Source organism: Electrophorus electricus, chromosome 16 (genome assembly GCF_013358815.1).
Source record: "Electrophorus electricus isolate fEleEle1 chromosome 16, fEleEle1.pri, whole genome shotgun sequence".
In the NCBI taxonomy this organism is placed as follows: Eukaryota; Metazoa; Chordata; class Actinopteri; order Gymnotiformes; family Gymnotidae; genus Electrophorus; species Electrophorus electricus.
This window is the reverse complement of record NC_049550.1, coordinates 13310604-13328994: the sequence shown is the minus strand read 5'-3', so window position 1 is coordinate 13328994 and position 18391 is coordinate 13310604. Positions and strand designations below refer to the sequence as shown.

The 18391-nt window shown below is 45.8% G+C and overlaps 1 protein-coding gene across 4 annotated transcripts in view; it reads left to right on the top strand.

Annotated features, from left to right (window-relative positions):
* Positions 1–18391, top strand: part of mast1a (microtubule associated serine/threonine kinase 1a) — a 55989-nt gene that overhangs the window by 33477 nt on the left and 4121 nt on the right. For all 4 annotated transcript variants that reach the window (XM_027013729.2, XM_027013728.2, XM_027013731.2 and 1 more), the window contains 15 exons: positions 345–412; positions 1080–1156; positions 2015–2223; positions 3824–3962; positions 4232–4364; positions 6412–6577; positions 7072–7173; positions 7291–7413; positions 7531–7640; positions 10138–10286; positions 10511–10767; positions 16134–16394; positions 16643–16872; positions 17163–17285; positions 17978–18111. In XM_027013729.2, coding sequence (XP_026869530.2) covers positions 345–412; positions 1080–1156; positions 2015–2223; positions 3824–3962; positions 4232–4364; positions 6412–6577; positions 7072–7173; positions 7291–7413; positions 7531–7640; positions 10138–10286; positions 10511–10767; positions 16134–16394; positions 16643–16872; positions 17163–17285; positions 17978–18111 — 2281 coding nt within the window. The remainder of the gene's footprint in view (positions 1–344; positions 413–1079; positions 1157–2014; positions 2224–3823; positions 3963–4231; positions 4365–6411; positions 6578–7071; positions 7174–7290; positions 7414–7530; positions 7641–10137; positions 10287–10510; positions 10768–16133; positions 16395–16642; positions 16873–17162; positions 17286–17977; positions 18112–18391) is intronic.

The following is an 18391-nucleotide window of genomic DNA, read 5'->3' as shown; positions in this document are numbered from 1 at the left end:
CCAATCCCTGCTTCTCTCTCTCTCTCTCGCTCTCTCTCTCTCTCTCTCTCTCTCCCACTCTGTTCTCTCTCTGTTTTTCTCTCCCTTTCTTTTTCTCCTCCTCTTTCTATCTTTAATGCTTAAATACTACTCCACCACTTGGGAAGGTAATAACCTTAGTGCTGCTCCCTCATGACGTGTAGCATGGGTTCGTGTCAACTCTGACACTGTCCTGTCTACATATACACTAGTGCTATACTAGTGCAAGATGTGGTCATCTTGTATGTGTAACGCGAGCACATTAAACATATTTATCAAGACTTTATGAGAGCTGAGAGACAGTTGGGTTTGTCGTTCTCTCATAGAAATGGTGAACCTAGACAGCTACGACAGTGAGGGACCACACACACCTGAGACAGATGACTCAGCCGAGGTAAAAAGCGCGGGTGTGTGTGTGTGTGTGTGTTTTGGCCCTGTTACCCTGTGTTTTTTATGTGCTGTAATGAACATCTTGGAATAGATGCATGTTACTGGCTCTAACACTAGTAATATTGAGCTGAGTGTGTTCCATGACCATTGATGTCATTGTGTGAAGTGTGTGTGTGTGTGTGTGTGTGTGTGTGTGTGTGTGTGTGTGTGTGTGGAGTGTGTGTCATTGTGTGTAGTGTGGGAGTGTTTGTAGAGGGTGCTGCGAGGCTGAGTGTGGGAGTTTGTGTGTAGGGTGGTATGAGGCTAAGTGTGGGAGTGTGTGTAGGCTGGTGTGAGGGTGATGTGTGTGTAGAGTGGGTCAGGGTGGTGTTGGAGTGTGTGTGTATGCTGGTGTGAGGGTGGTGTTGGAGTGTGTATGTGTAGGGTGAGTCAGGGTGGTGTTGGAGGGTCTGTGTAGGGTGGTGTGTCAGGGTGGTGTTGGAGTGTGTGTAGGGTGGTGTGTCAGGGTGGTGTTGGAGTGTGTGTAGGGTGGTGTCAGGGTGGTGTTGGAGTGTGTGTAGGGTGGTGTCAGGGTGGTGTTGGAGTGTGTGTGAGGTGGTGTCAGGGTGGTGTTGGAGTGTGTATGTGTAGGGTGGTGTCAGGCTGGTTGAGACTTCTGCTGTGGTCCTCAGGGTAAGCTGAAGACCATGAAACCTCCCTGCGAGTCAGACTTTCAGACCATCAAACTGATCAGCAACGGAGCTTATGGGTGAGTGTGCATACACACACACTCACACACACACACACACACACACACACACACACACACACATAATAGACTTCTGAATATTTCCAAAAGTTATGTCTGTTTTCTCTTTATCCCTTTATGTCTCTCATTTAAAAACAGCTCTGTTAGCATAACAACGTTTTATAATCAGACGCTGAAATATGACACACGCGTGAGTGGTGCTGCAGAAATGCATTCTGTCATCACGCCTTTCCTGTTTTGAGCCCTGATGAAGTCAGAGGCAGCAGAGCTAGCATTCTTCAGTGGTTGGCATCACTCTGTCTGCTGTCAGTCACAGCGGCACTAACCAATCACGACGAGGGCAGCCAGTGCTCTCCCAGGAGTGTGTTCAGGTGCCCCGCGTCGCGGTGTGGGCAGCAGGTCCAAACAGAAGTGTCCCTGAGGAGGCGTGTGTTCGCTAGGAAGAGCCTGGTGGGTGGGACTTAATGACTAAAGTTGAGAGAAAAAATGGGGTACACACACACACACACACACACACACACACACAAAATAAATAATAATTTTTTTTTGAGCAGTTGAAAAGTATGAAGACAGCACGCTGTCATGATTCATAACCTGACGGATGCAGAATTTCCCCACCCTGTGTGCTTCTGGGATCGTTTGCAACAATTTCTGGCAAGCAAGCAAAATGTATTTTTAGCTCTTTCGACCGCTCAGAATTGTTTTACAGCGAGGCAGGAAGGGAAAACGCGTCTCAGCATTGCGTGCATTAGCCGTACGGGTCTTACAGGCAGCTTCTGGCACTTCCTGAGGTCAAGATTGCATTTTGGGATAGTGACAGAGTTCATATGCGGTGATGGTTTCTCTCACCGTCCACAGCGCGGTGTATCTGGTGAGGCACAGGGAGACGCGTCAGCGTTTCGCCATGAAGAAGATCAACAAGCAGAACCTGCTCCTGAGGAACCAGGTGCAGCAGGCCTTCGTGGAGAGAGACATCCTCACCTTCGCCGAGAACCCCTTCGTCGTCAGCATGTTCTGCTCCTTCGAGACACGCAGGCACCTCTGCATGGTCATGGAGTATGTGGAGGGTACGCCAGACACACACACACACCTCTGAATGGTCATGGAGTACGTGGAGGGTACGACACACACACACACACACACACACACACACACCTCTGAATGGTCATGGATTATGTGGAGGATACGATACACACACACACACACACACACACCTTTGCATAGTCATGGAGTATGTGGAGGGTAAGACACACATACACACACACACACACACACACACACAAACACCTCTGCATGGTCATGGAGTATGTGGAGGGTAAGACACACACACACACACCTCTGCATGGTCATGGAGTACGTGGAGGGTACGACACACACATGCACACAAACACACACAAAAACACACACACCTCTGCATGGTCATGGAGTATGTGGAGGGTAAGACTCTCTCTCACACACACACACATACACACAAACCTCTACATGGCCATGGAGTGCATGGAGGGTAAGACGATCTCTTATTCACTCACTCACACTCACACACACCCACACACGCAAACACACACACAAACATCTATATGGCCATGGAGTACATGGAGGGTAAGACGATCTCTCACTCACTCACACACATACACACACACACACATGCACATACACACACACACACACACACCTCTGCCAGTCATGGAGTATGTGGAGGGTAAAATGCACAAACACACGAGCGTGCACACACACACACATCTCTGTAAAATCAAAAACTATGAGGACAGTGTGAGCATATAGACACACACACCACAACGCAGCACTAGAAGATGTGATTGACAGGGTGCACGCCTGCTCCACTGTAGGGACATGTACATGGGATGTCTGCCAGGAATATCAAGTACACGTCTCTCCCTGCTAGAGGACTTAACGACAGACAGACAGACAGACAGACAGACAGACAGACAGACAGCTCTGTGTAGTACCAGCTCTCCTGGGGGTTGAGTAGGCTGGGATGTTTATGCTGTGCCGTGTGTAATTGCTCTGTGTAGCTGATGTTCTAGAGTTTGTAGAGAAACTCTGACGCTCTGACTGTCTGTATGTCTGTCCACATTTCTGCCTGTCTACTTCTTGCCTTCTTTTTTCCTCTCTCTCTCTCTCTCTCTCTCTCTCTATCTCTCTCTGTTATTATGTACCCTCTTTGTGTTCCATGACACATCAGCGCTCATGTCAGAGTTGCTCTGCTGTGAGTAACAGACAGGCCAGCACAACTTATCTGTCTGCTGCTGGTCACTGACCAAACCCAGCCACAGCTGATCTCTCTGCTCATACCCAGCCACAGCTGATCTCTCTGCTCATACCCAGCCACAGCTGATCTCTCTGCTCATACCCAGCCACAGCTGATCTCTCTGCTCATACCTAGCCACAACTCCTGCCTCATGCTTGGTGAATCAGCTGTTAATTGAAATTAACCTAATGACCCTTTTAACTGAACACACACAGAAACAATGAAAATAAATCAGCATCACTACCCATCTTCCAATCCTCTGATCCAGTTGATTGCTTTTTTATTCAGTGTATGTATAGATTATAACTTCCAAATAAAAAACAACAACAAAACAAAAAAAACACTTTCATTTTGAAAAGATGATGAGATGATGAGGAACTGTGACTTTTGTCTATTAGGGGGCGACTGTGCTACCCTACTGAAGAACATCGGGGCCTTGCCTGTGGAAATGGCTCGCATGTACTTCGCCGAGACCGTCCTGGCCCTGGAGTACCTCCATAACTATGGCATCGTTCACCGCGACCTCAAGCCAGACAAGTGAGTAAAGAGGCTGGAGCTCCCTCTGCTGGGCTGGAGGTTTACTGCAAGAGAAGACAGGGTTGTGAGATGGTCATGTTTCGCACTCCTACAAAAAATATTTTTTTTTCATTTTCACATACATTCCCAATGCCCTGTTCTTGCGATGTAAGTAGATGTAGCCTAATGATGCATAAACGTTCAAATCTAAAAACCCAGTAAAGCACAAAGCCCATACTGATTCTGGATCAGCGTTGCGTTACAGAGCTCTGTGCCTGATGTGTCCTCAGTCTGCTCATCACCTCGATGGGTCACATCAAGCTGACAGATTTTGGCCTCTCCAAGATGGGTCTGATGAACCTCACCACAAATTTGTACGAGGGCCACATCGAGAAGGACGCTCGGGAGTTCTTGGACAAGCAGGTACGGCTCACCTCTTGTCCCACGCTGGCAGGTGTGAGCACTCGGCACGACACACTCAACGCTGTGGCGCTTAGGAAAAAAGTGTGATATTTTAAAGTGGTCTTTGTATGCTAATGAGCACTGTTCTCATTGGTCACCTGGGTGGTGGGTGGGTGGACATTGTCCACTGGTAGAAATGTCTGCGGCAGAAGTGGGTTAAGCGAGGAGAGCAGAGACGCTGTTTATCCCACTTTTACTGCACTTAGTCCGCTAACTCGGTGTCACCTCAAACAGGCATCCAGACCGCATGTGGGAGCACATGTTCTGTGCAAACATATACGGTGAGAAACACGTCAATACAGTGCAGCATTGTTTCAATGTGTCTCCTTGAAAGTCCTGAGAGAATATGTATGGCTCTCATGATTTGTTTACAGTTTTTCTGGTGGATCTTGGTTATAATAATATTTGACTAACATGGGCTTTTCGGGGCCAGTGCTGAGGTCTGTTTTTAGAGAGCGGTGTTGCCGACACATGATATGAGGCTTATATTTCACTGCATTTCAACCACGGCTATTTTAAGAAATAAGAATAGCATAACACTAGATTTATGACATATTACAGAATAATAAACCATGTCATTTATGCACTAAATGCTATTGACATTGACAATAAAGAAATAAAATACAAGATTTAAAATTGTCCTCTAACTTCTGTCTTAAAACAGTAATACAAGTCACAGGTATTTGTAAATATCATTAGAGACAGGATACTGTTTCATAGAGCCATGCCACACAACCACAGGCAGGAAGCTTGCTGTGTGCTATACATGCACTGTATGATTTCCTTGTATGTCAACACGAACTTTTCACCATAACACGTCGCCTTTTGGGATGTTTCATATCACTCACTATACTATGAGTATTTCATATCACTCACTATACTCTGAGTATTTCATATCACTCACTATACTCTGAGTATTTCATATCACTCACTAAACTCTGAGTATTTCATATCACTCACTATGAGTATTTCATATAATTCACTAAACTCTGAGTATTTCATATCACTCACTATACTATGAGTATTTAATATCACTCACTAAACTCTGAGTATTTCATGTCACTCACTATACTATGAGTATTTCATATCACTCATTATACTCTGAGTATTTCCTATCATTCACTATAATCCGAGTGTTTAGCCAAAGGAATGAGACTCTATCTTAGTTGATGCATCTACAACAAACAATCTAAGCTAATAATAACATAAGCTAATTTAACATTTTAATAATTAAGACCAAGACTGTGTTGTGTTTGAATATGGCGTTGTTTCACACTAACTACTATTTATTTATTTGTATATTTGTTTGTTCATTCTGAGCTTTTAATTACTCGAGGTTAGCAAAGCTAAGGGCCTATTACCACATTTGTGAAGCAGACTAAAAAAGGTGGACCGAAATGTACATTTTTATATCCTTCATGTTTTTTATTAGATATCCTCATACGAAATGTTACTGTATCTTAAACTAAAAAACCTGAAAAGTGAGAAAACAAAAAGTCATGTTTCTTGCAGTAAATGCAAAGCTGGGAGCAGTCCTGCCTAGTCCCTGCCTGATATGCACATGGCGCTAACATCCCTTAAACCGGCTGCTGCAGCTGAGATTGTGTCTGAGATAACGACATCGTTTTCATATTCTCAGAAGGCCGAATATTGGCCCAGTTAATCTGCCTGCCTGCCGTCAACCGCTGCTGTACCATGCAGTTGTCGTCCCATAATGCACTCGTTGTCCTCCAAGTCTGCCAAACGTGGCTTTTCTCCATTTCTCCATACTAATGTGTGTCAGGTGCCAGCTCGTCCCCTCTCCTAGCCTTGGGAGCCTTTGTCAGGATTTACACGAACATTCCCAAATGTGGGCTTTTTTGTGGTTTTTTGTTGTTGTTTTTAGGTAATTTGACAAGGAACATTACTACGGGTTGCATGCCTTTTAAAATATGGGCGCATTACACCACGATGGAACATTACACCACGAATGAAGGACTTGGTTGTTTTCTCTCTCTTCCTCCCTCAGGTGTGCGGCACCCCCGAGTACATTGCCCCTGAGGTGATCCTGCGCCAGGGCTATGGCAAGCCCGTGGACTGGTGGGCCATGGGGATCATCTTGTACGAGTTCCTGGTGGGCTGTGTGCCTTTCTTCGGGGACACGCCAGAGGAGCTGTTCGGCCAGGTGATCTCAGGTGGGCCACGTTTCCAGACAGGCGATCTGATCCGGACACTACCATCGTTAAGGACCCGGGTTCAGACCACTTTTTCAGTGTAATGAGCTACTGTAATGATTTTCATGCCTTCTGCAGCCTAAAGCTTATTGTTTGTTTTCACTTGTTCACAGTTTCATTTTATTATTTTATTGCTTTTGGGAAGAACTTTGAGCTGCATTTTTAAATAAGAAAATCTAAATGAAGTTATTGTTATTATTATTGGTAGTCGTAGAAGTATAGAGAGAATGTTATCTTGCTAAACAGTACAATTATTGTCTATTTGACTCATTGGAGGTTCCTCTAAACACCTCCTCAGACATTAATCACACCCTTTGCTCAGATACGCTCTCTCAGCTCTGGCCTGGGCGCTAATTAGTGTGGTGCTTCCTGGCAACAGTATTGCTAACATTAGCAACTGTGCTAACTCTCCCACACTCATATGTGTGTGTGTGTGTGTGTGTTTGTGTGTGTAGATGACATTGCCTGGCCTGAAGGAGACGAAGCGTTGCCTAGCGATGCCCAGAACCTGATTTCCACGTTACTACAGACCAACCCACTGGTGCGATTAGGCGCAGGTGTGTTAGCTTGAACTGTGGGTAGATGGACAGATTAACACCTGCATATAATTTTCCATGCTTTACTGCCTTTTGTTTGTTTGTTTGTTTGTTTGTCTGTCTGTTTGTCCTAATCAGGTGGGGCATATGAGGTGAAGCAGCATTCGTTTTTTGCTGGACTGGACTGGAACAGTTTACTGAGGCAGAAGGCAGAGTTCATTCCCCACCTGGAGTCAGAGGAGGACACCAGCTACTTTGACAGTGAGTCTCCTGTCCACACGTTGCCTCTTAGCTGTTGGGAGGTTTACTGCACCCTGCACTCTGTCATCCATGTCTCATCACTCTCTCTCGCGCTCTCGCGCTCGCTCTCTCTCTCAGCGCGTTCAGAGCGCTATCGGCACATAAACTCGTACGATGAAGATGACACGAATGATGACGAGCCAGTGGAGATCAGGCAGTTCTCCTCCTGCTCACCGCGCTTCAGCAAGGTCAGAGCTCCCTCTCCATCTCTCTCTCTCTCTCTCTCTCTCTCTCTCTCTCTCTCTCTCTCTCTCTCTCTCTCTCTCTCTCTCTCTCTCTCTCTCTTTCTCAACCTGGCTGTTCCGCCATCTGCCTTCCTCTTCAGTCGTGCCGCGTCTGTCCCTCATTCCAGAATCATCCCTCTCCTCTTTCACTTCTCACTTTCTCCTGACATTTCAAGGCCAGGACCTCAATCTCTCTCCCTCCATCTCGCTTTCGCCCACCCCCACTCTCGACTATATCAATCCCAGGAGGTCGGTATTTCTGTCATGACGCCTGTGTCTTCTGTTCTTTTAATCCATCTCTCTCTTTTTCAGCCTTTCAGTCACTACTTGCTTTTTCTTTCGCTCTGCCTAACCCGAGTGGATGTTTATCTTTCCGAGTCCCTTGTCTCTCTCCATCTGTCTCTCTCCATCTGTCTCTCTCCGCTGTCTCTCTCCATCTGTCTCTCTCCATCTGTCTCTCTCCGCTGTCTCTCTCCATATGTCTCTCTCCATCTGTCTCTCTCCGCTGTATCTCTCCATCTGTCTCTCTCCATCTGTCTCCATCTGTCTCTCCACTGTCTCTCTCCATCTGTCTCTCTCCGCTGTCTCTCTCCATCTGTCTCATCCACAGGTCATGTTGAAATGTCAGCGTGCCACTTTTTTTTGGCTTCTTCTCCACTCCATCCCCTGTGCACCTGCTCTCTCTCTCTCTCTCTCCTAAGGAGAGCGCACTAGTAGGAAGGGTGGAATTACAGAGCTTAGGAGACCTTCTAGAAAGCCTTTGAAAAGTGAAACACACACACACACACTGAACGTGAAGCCAAATGTCGACAGGTAGAAGCGCTTTTGAAAGGCTCAGCCAGACGAGACTAACCGAATGGAGAAACGTTTCTCATCGCACGCTGCAAAAGCCGTGCCGCGAGAGCGACTCCCGCACCGTTCGTTCGTTCCCAGTCTTCCTGGATCAAACTTCGTGGAGTTCATATGACCCTTGTCACGTTGCAGCTCCGCGTCGGTGCTGAATCGACAGTCAATATCGCTCGTCCATGCTGTTATTTGTAGCGGATTGACAGGAAGAATGGATTACCTCCGCAGACTGTTCTGAGTGGTCCTTCTCAGTCCTCCGTAGTGTGAGGAGTCCCCGGGCTGCAAGCAGAATGACTCCCAGCTGTCACCGTGGTGTCAGGGTTATACAGAGCTCCAGACCAGCAAGCAGAATTACCGCAGCACTGGAACCTCGGAAGGGTGTTGTACACACACACACACACACACACACCCAACACCATAAGCCTAGTTACATCACATGTGAAATTGGTTCATTGGATTTAGGTATAATCTATAAATCCCAATAGTATGTGTGAAAGTAAAATAACTGAAGAAAAATAACTCAAACTCAGCCCTTCATGGTCCATACACACACTTACACATGCACTTGACATGCTGCTACATCTTATGTTTAAAAGCTCTGTAATTATTACAGTGGCTGCTATGGCGTCCCGATTGCTAAAACCCTTCTTACTGAGGTGTTCCTTAGATCAGAGCGTCCCCCACGCGTAAAAATACCCACACACACACACAGGAGCGCTCGTAACAGTAGACTCTTAGTAAGTAAAGCTTCTGATAACTTTTGTGTTACTCTCAGAAGAAGAGTATATTTGTAGGTCTCGAAGATGTACTTGAACGACACATACATGTGCGCGCGCACACACACACGCTGAGTAACCACCGGGTGTCCTTTCACAGTCTTAGCACTCAGACGTAATGTTTTTGTTGTAGTTGTAGAGGGATCAGCCTTGTTCCAAAACCCGAACCATAAAAAGTAAGCACCGCGTTTTCTCCGATTGACCACTCCCGCTCGGAGCGGTCCATGTTGTGGGGGTGCAGATTAGGCCTCTCTAGAATGTATTGCTCCTGCTTACTCCTGAATCGACATTGTGTCACTTAGCCGGTGTGGTTATCCAGGGAGACTTGCTCTATATTAGCTACCCCAACCCTAAACCAATCAGCAATCAGCACGTAGACATAGAGTGACCACAGTTGATGCTGCCCACTGTAGCAACTATACAGCACCGCTAAGAGCGTGTGTTAAGAGCGTGTGGTAAGAGCGTGTGTTAAGAACATGTGGTAAGAGCATGTGTTAAGAGCGTGTGGTAAAAGCGTGTGTTAAGAGCGTGTGTTAAGAGCGTGTGTTAAGAGTATGTGGTAAGAGTGTGTGTTAAGAGTGTGTAAAAATGTATTTCCAGTGTTGCTTACCTGTACAGCAGGTCTCACCTGTGACTCATATGAGTCTCATTTCATTTGTTTCTCACACGTAGCTTTGAAATGTGATCTGGTGTGGTTCCTCTCGCAGGTGCTGGGCGATATGAGGTTCCTCTCGCAGGTGTTGAGCAATGTTGAGGTTCCTCTCGCAGGTGTTAAGATTGCAAGCACTTGTGCCAGATTAAGGGCTGCAGGCTCTCGCCTGTTCTGCTGGCTTCCACAGGTGTATAGCAGCATGGAGCACCTGTCCCTGGAGCAGAAGACGCCCGTGGTGACACGCCGCGAGCATAAGGAACGTCGCGAGGACAAGATGGCCAAGAGAGAGAGTCTCGGTAGCTTCGGCAAGAGCTGGAGAACCGGCTCACCTGAGATGTGAGAGTGTGTGTGTGTGTGTGTGTGTGTGTGTGTGTGTGTGTGTGTGTAACAGAGAGTGGCTCTGGGGGTGTATGTGTTTAATCAAAAGTATTTACAATGTCTGAACTTCCAATGTACCTCATAGTAAGGAATGACCAGGTTCCACCACTGTCTTCTCCAACATATAATCCAGCATCTAATCTTCTCCTCTTTCTCTCTCGCTCTCCTCTCTCTTTTGGTAGGAAGCGTCTGTCGTGCTCCGAGTCTCTGTATATGGAGGGAGACTCTAGTCCTCCTCTGGGTGCCAGGCGGCGTTTCTCGGCATTGATGGACACGCACCGCTTCGCCTCGCCTCTGGAGGGTGACGGGGAGGCGCAGGCTCACCAGGGCGGTGGTAAAGGCAGAGGGTCGTCAGTAGAGGGCTCCACTGCCCCTGCATCACCCAGTGCCACGGAACACAGCAGATCCATAAAGGACGGAGCAGGAGTGACCACAGGAGGTGACCAAAGGGGGCAGGGCAAGAAGAGGGAGGAGGGATCATTACTGGTTATTAATTATTAATGGTTAATAGGTAATAATTAATCATTATTAACAACACTGACTCATAATGGTCATAGTAACATAATATTACTGTAGAAAATGAATAACTGAACATGTATAATGGGAGGGGTTAAAAATAAACGTGTATAAGGGGAGGGGTTATTACTGAATGTGTATAAGGGGAGGGGTTAATACTAAACGTGTATAAGGGGAGGGGTTATTACTGAATGTGTATAAGGGGAGGGGTTATTACTGAACGTGTATAAGGGGAGGGGTTAATACTAAACGTGTATAAGGGGAGGGGTTATTACTGAAGGTGTATAACGGGATGGATTATTACTGAACATGTATAAGGGGAGGGGTTATTACTGAACGTGTATAAGGGGAGGGGTTAATACTAAACGTGTATAAGGGGAGGGGTTATTACTGAACGTGTATAAGGGGAGGGGTTATTACTGAAGGTGTATAAGGGAAGGGGTTATTACTGAAGGTGTATAAGGGAAGGGGTTATTACTGAAGGTGTATAAGGGGATGGGTTATTACTGAACATGAATAAGTGGAGGGGTTATTACTGAACGTGTATAAGGGGAGGGGTTATTACTGAACGTGTATAAGGGGAGGGGTTATTACTGAACGTGTATAAGGGGAGAGGTTATTACTGAACATGTATAAGGGGAGGGGTTATTACTGAATGCGTATAAGGGGAGGGGTTATTACTGAACGTGTATAAGGGAAGGGGTTATTACTGACCGTGTATAAGGGGAGGGGTTAATACTAAACGTGTATAAGGGGAGGGGTTAATACTAATAGTGTATAAGGGGAGGGGTTATTACTGAACATGTATAAGGGAAGGGGTTATTACTGAACGTGTATAAGGGGAGGGGTTATTACTGACCGTGTATAAGGGGAGGGGTTATTACTGAACATGTATAAGGGGAGGGGTTATTACTGAACATGTATAAGGGGAGGGGTTATTACTGACCGTGTATAAGGGGAGGGGTTAATACTAATAGTGTATAAGGGGAGGGGTTATTACTGAACGTGTATAAGGGGAGGGGTTAATACTGAAGGTGTATAACGGGATGGGTTATTACTGAACGTGTATAAGGGGAGGGGTTATTACTGAACGTGTATAAGGGGAGGGGTTAATACTAAACATGTATAAGGGGAGAGGTTATTACTGAATGTGTATAAGTGGAGGGGTTATTACTGAACGTGTATAAGGGGAGGGGTTATTACTGAACGTGTATAAGGGGAGGGGTTATTACTGAACGTGTATAAGGGGAGGGGTTATTACTGAACATGTATAAGGGGAGGGGTTATTACTGAAGGTGTATAACGGGATGGGTTATTACTGAACATGTATAAGGGGAGGGGTTATTACTGAACGTGTATAAGGGGAGGGGTTATTACTGAACGTGTATAAGGGGAGGGGTTATTACTGAATGTGTATAAGGGAAGGGGTTATTACTGACCGTGTATAAGGGGAGGGGTTATTACTGAACGTGTATAAGGGGAGGGGTTATTACTGAATGTGTATAAGGGGAGGGGTTATTACTGAACGTGTATAAGGGGAGGGGTTATCACTGAACATGTATAAGGGGAGGGGTTAATGCTAATAGTGTATAAGGGGAGGGGTTATTACTGAACGTGTATAAGGGGAGGGGTTATTACTGAACATGTATAAGGGGAGGGGTTATTACTGAACGTGTATAAGGGGAGGGGTTAATACTAAACATGTATAAGGGGAAGGGTTATTACTGAACGTGTATAAGGGGAGGGGTTATTACTGAACGTGTATAAGGGGAGGGGTTATTACTGAACGTGTATAAGGGGAGGGGTTATTACTGAAGGTGTATAAGGGAAGGGGTTATTACTGAAGGTGTATAACGGGATGGGTTATTACTGAACATGTATAAGGGGAGGGGTTATTACTGAACGCGTATAAGGGGAGGGGTTATTACTGAACGTGTATAAGGGGAGGGGTTATTACTGACCGTGTATAAGGGAAGGGGTTAATACTAAATGTGTATAAGGGGAGGGGTTAATACTAAACGTGTATAAGGGGAGGGGTTAATACTAATAGTGTATAAGGGGAGGGGTTATTACTGAATGTGTATAAGGGAAGGGGTTATTACTGAACATGTATAAGGGGAGGGGTTATTACTGAACGTGTATAAGGGGAGGGGTTATTACTGAACGTGTATAAGGGAAGGGGTTATTACTGAACATGTATAAGGGGAGGGGTTATTACTGAACGTGTATAAGGGGAGGGGATAATACTAATAGTGTATAAGGGGAGGGGTTATTACTGAACGTGTATAAGGGGAGGGGTTATTACTGAACATGTATAAGGGGAGGGGTTATTACTGAACGTGTATAAGGGGAGAGGTTATTACTGAAGGTGTATAACGGGATGGGTTATTACTGAATGCGTATAAGGGGAGGGGTTATTACTGAACGTGTATAAGGGAAGGGGTTATTACTGACCGTGTATAAGGGGAGGGGTTAATACTAAACGTGTATAAGGGGAGGGGTTAATACTAATAGTGTATAAGGGGAGGGGTTATTACTGAACATGTATAAGGGAAGGGGTTATTACTGACCGTGTATAAGGGGAGGGGTTATTACTGAACATGTATAAGGGGAGGGGTTATTACTGAACATGTATAAGGGGAGGGGTTATTACTGACCGTGTATAAGGGGAGGGGTTAATACTAATAGTGTATAAGGGGAGGGGTTATTACTGAACGTGTATAAGGGGAGGGGTTAATACTGAAGGTGTATAACGGGATGGGTTATTACTGAACGTGTATAAGGGGAGGGGTTATTACTGAACGTGTATAAGGGGAGGGGTTAATACTAAACATGTATAAGGGGAGAGGTTATTACTGAATGTGTATAAGTGGAGGGGTTATTACTGAACGTGTATAAGGGGAGAGGTTATTACTGTACGTGTATAAGGGGAGGGGTTATTACTGAACGTGTATAAGGGGAGGGGTTATTACTGAACATGTATAAGGGGAGGGGTTATTACTGAAGGTGTATAACGGGATGGGTTATTACTGAACATGTATAAGGGGAGGGGTTATTACTGAACGTGTATAAGGGGAGGGGTTATTACTGAACGTGTATAAGGGGAGGGGTTATTACTGAATGTGTATAAGGGAAGGGGTTATTACTGACCGTGTATAAGGGGAGGGGTTATTACTGAACGTGTATAAGGGGAGGGGTTATTACTGAATGTGTATAAGGGGAGGGGTTATTACTGAACGTGTATAAGGGGAGGGGTTATCACTGAACATGTATAAGGGGAGGGGTTAATGCTAATAGTGTATAAGGGGAGGGGTTATTACTGAACGTGTATAAGGGGAGGGGTTATTACTGAACATGTATAAGGGGAGGGGTTATTACTGAACGTGTATAAGGGGAGGGGTTAATACTAAACATGTATAAGGGGAGGGGTTATTACTGAACGTGTATAAGGGGAGGGGTTATTACTGAACGTGTATAAGGGGAGGGGTTATTACTGAACGTGTATAAGGGGAGGGGTTATTACTGAAGGTGTATAAGGGAAGGGGTTATTACTGAAGGTGTATAACGGGATGGGTTATTACTGAACATGTATAAGGGGAGGGGTTATTACTGAACGCGTATAAGGGGAGGGGTTATTACTGAACATGTATAAGGGGAGGGGTTAATACTAAACATGTATAAGGGGAGGGGTTATTACTGAACGTGTATAATTGGATGGGTTATTACTGAACGTGTATAAGGGGAGGGGTTATTACTGAACATGAATAAGTGGAGGGGTTATTACTGAACGTGTATAAGGGGAGAGGTTATTACTGAACATGTATAAGGGGAGGGGTTATTACTGAACATGTATAAAGGGAGGGGTTATTACTGAACATGTATAAGGGGAGGGGTTATTACTGAAGGTGTATAAGGGAAGGGGTTATTACTGAGCGTGTATAAGGGGAGGGGTTAATACTGAACATGTATAAGTGGAGGGGTTATTACTGAATGTGTATAAAGGGAGGGGTTATTACTGAACATGTATAAGGGGAGGGGTTATTACTGAAGGTGTATAAGGGAAGGGGTTATTACTGAACGTGTATAAGGGGAGGGGTTATTACTGAACATGTATAAGTGGAGGGGTTATTACTGAACGTGTATAAGGGGAGAGGTTATTACTGAACGTGTATAAGGGGAGAGGTTATTACTGAACGTGTATAAGGGGAGGGGTTATTACTGAACATGTATAAGGGGAGGGGTTATTACTGAAGGTGTATAAGGGAAGGGGTTATTACTGAACATGTATAAGTGGAGGGGTTATTACTGAACGTGTATAAGTGGAGAGGTTATTACTGAACGTGTATAAGGGGAGGGGTTATTACTGAACATGTATAAGGGGAGGGGTTATTACTGAAGGTGTATAAGGGAAGGGGTTATTACTGAACATGTATAAGTGGAGGGGTTATTACTGAACGTGTATAAGTGGAGAGGTTATTACTGAACGTGTATAAGGGGAGGGGTTATTACTGAACATGTATAAGGGGAGGGGTTATTACTGAAGGTGTATAAGGGAAGGGGTTATTACTGAAGGTGTATAACGGGATGGGTTATTACTGAACATGTATAAGGGGAGGGGTTATTACTGAACGCGTATAAGGGGAGGGTTTATTACTGACCGTGTATAAGGGGAGGGGTTAATACTAAACGTGTATAAGGGGAGGGGTTAATACTAATAGTGTATAAGGGGAGGGGTTATTACTGAACGTGTATAAGGGGAGGGGTTATTACTGAACGTGTAGAAGGGGAGGGGTTATTACTGAACATGTATAAGGGGAGGGGTTATTGCTGAACGTGTATAAGGGGAGGGGTTATCACTGAACGTGTATAAGGGGAGGGGTTATCACTGAACGTGTATAAGGGGAGGGGTTATCACTGAACATGTATAAGGGGAGGGGTTAATGCTAATAGTGTATAAGGGGAGGGGTTATTACTGAACGTGTATAAGGGGAGGGGTTATTACTGAACGTGTATAAGGGGAGGGGTTATTACTGAACGTGTATAAGGGGAGGGGTTATTACTGAACGTGTATAAGGGGAGGGGTTATTACTGAACGCGTATAAGGGGAGGGGTTATTACTGAACGTGTATAAGGGGAGGGGTTATTACTGAACGCGTATAAGGGGAGGGGTTATTACTGAACGTGTATAAGGGGAGGGGTTATTACTGAACTTGTATAAGGGGAGGGGTTATTACTGAACTTGCATAAGGGGAGGGGACTGTATCTGAGTCTGTACCTGGCATCCTGCAGATAAGCCGCCCAGAACGAGTGAGGTGTCAGCACCACAAGCCATACCATCAGCAACCATGGCACAGCAATCCTATCCTGCCGTCTCCCGGGATACAGTCACTGTGGGTGACTCCCACAGCCAGCGGGCCACCAACGACCTGGTCTTGCGACGGGCGCGACACCAGCAGCTCTCCGGAGATGGAGAGCAGCGTGCCGCGCGGCCAGGCAACAAGGTCCACAAATCGGCCTCGGCCACTGCGCTGTCCGTCATTATCCCAGCAGGTGTGCTTCCACCGCCCGCCACAGGGGGGCTCTGGGGGTGTGAGTGTGATGCTAAAGAAGTGCTACAATGGAATGGACTTATTTAATGGTTTGTAAGCCAGTAATAGTTTACTTACTTGTTGGGGAAAGCTTATTAAGAGACTAAGATCAACAACGTTATCAGACCCTGACTTAATAGCTTGTCTGATAGTTCTGTTTGGACTCTCATCTCTCTCTCTCTCTCTCTCTCTCTCTCTCTCTCTCTCTAGTTGAGCAGTTTGCTGGCTCCCCATTGGCCAGCCCCATGTCTCCTCTCTCTGTGTCGTCCAACCCGTCGTCGCGGGACTCGTCCCCAAGCCGTGACTACGGGCCGGCGGTCAGCATGCTCCGCTCACCCATCACCATCCACCGCTCGGGCAAGAAGTACGGCTTCACGCTGCGCGCCATCCGCGTCTACATGGGCGACAGCGACGTCTACAGCGTCCACCACATCATCTGGGTGAGAGCCCCAGAGACAGAGAGTTAAAAAGAGAGAGAGAGAGATGTATAAGAAATGCACAGAGCAACCTGTAAAATTTGCTTTACTTTTAATGAAGAAGAATGCAGAAAAAAATGAACTGGTCTTAACAGAGTGAAACTGATTCAGATTCAGCTGCAGGAGTCAGTTGTGTTCATCTGACAGTTGCGAGTGTGTTTTAATATTTACACGTATTATGCCGTCTTTCTCAGCTAATGGCACCAGAGAGGTATTGAACAGCAGTTATGAACTCTCTCTTTGTGCAACCGCAGCATGTGGAAGAAGGAGGTCCGGCCCAGGAAGCAGGGCTTTGTGCGGGAGACCTCATCACTCACGTCAACGGAGAGTCTGTGCACGGATTGGTCCACACAGAAGTGGTGGAGCTCATTCTCAAGGTCAGAAATACCACTGACCCCAGTTGATCCTGCTCTGTTGCACATGCGGGAGATCAGTTCACTGCTCTGTTTGACCATTTGACCATTTAAGGCATTTCTATTCAGTAATCTGTCTTACCCTTTTGTCCAAAACTTCTAGCTACTGAAAAAACAAAACTAAACATCTTAAAGTTAAAACTCTTTCTGCTGGTTGAGTGGTACTTCTTAAAAATTGATTCTTGAACTACTGAATGTGTTGTACCAGTCAAAAGTTCGGGCACACCAGATTAAATGTATATTTTTCAGAATGTTAGACCTTTTCATTCTAAGTATTTAAATTTGTTTCCAAGGCTATCAATAGTGAAAATGGGTTAAGCAAAAATTAAATGTAAAAATATATTTTTTGATATGCGTCTACTTTACAAATAGCCTACCCACAGTGCTTTATTCTTGTTGCTGTTGAGAGATCAGCATTTGAAGTTCTTCCGACTGCTGGTAAAGCTGTTGACCTCATGAGGCCACTGCGCAATTTAGTTTACCCATAGCATAGCATAGTCTTCACTTTTATTCTGCAGTGTGGAAAATAGTAAAGATAAAGAAAAAGTAAGCGTGTACTTAGCCTGGCAGTTTAGCTCAACTTGTGCTACTGAAAATGATCTATGACCTATCACCGTTATGAAGACTGATCTGCGTTGGTCTGTCCGTGTTCTCAGAGTGGTAATAAGGTCACCGTGACGACCACTCCCTTTGAGAACACGTCTATCAAAGTAGGTCCAGCTCGCAAATCCAGCTACAAGTCCAAGATGGCACGGCGCAGCAAAAGAACTGGGAAGGAGGGACAGGAAAGGTGAGCTGTCTGTCTGACTCCTCCTGCCGTCTGTCTGACTCCTGCTGTCTGACTCCTCCTGCCGTCTGTCTGACTCCTGCTGTCTGACTCCTCCTGCCGTCTATCTGACTCCTGCTGTCTGACTCCTCCTGTGTGACTCCTCCTGTCAGTCTGACTCCACCTGTCTGTCTGACTCCTCCTGCCGTCTGTCTGACTCCTGCTGTCTGACTCCTCCTGCCGTCTGTCTGACTCCTGCTGTCTGACTCCTCCTGCCGTCTATCTGACTCCTGCTGTCTGACTC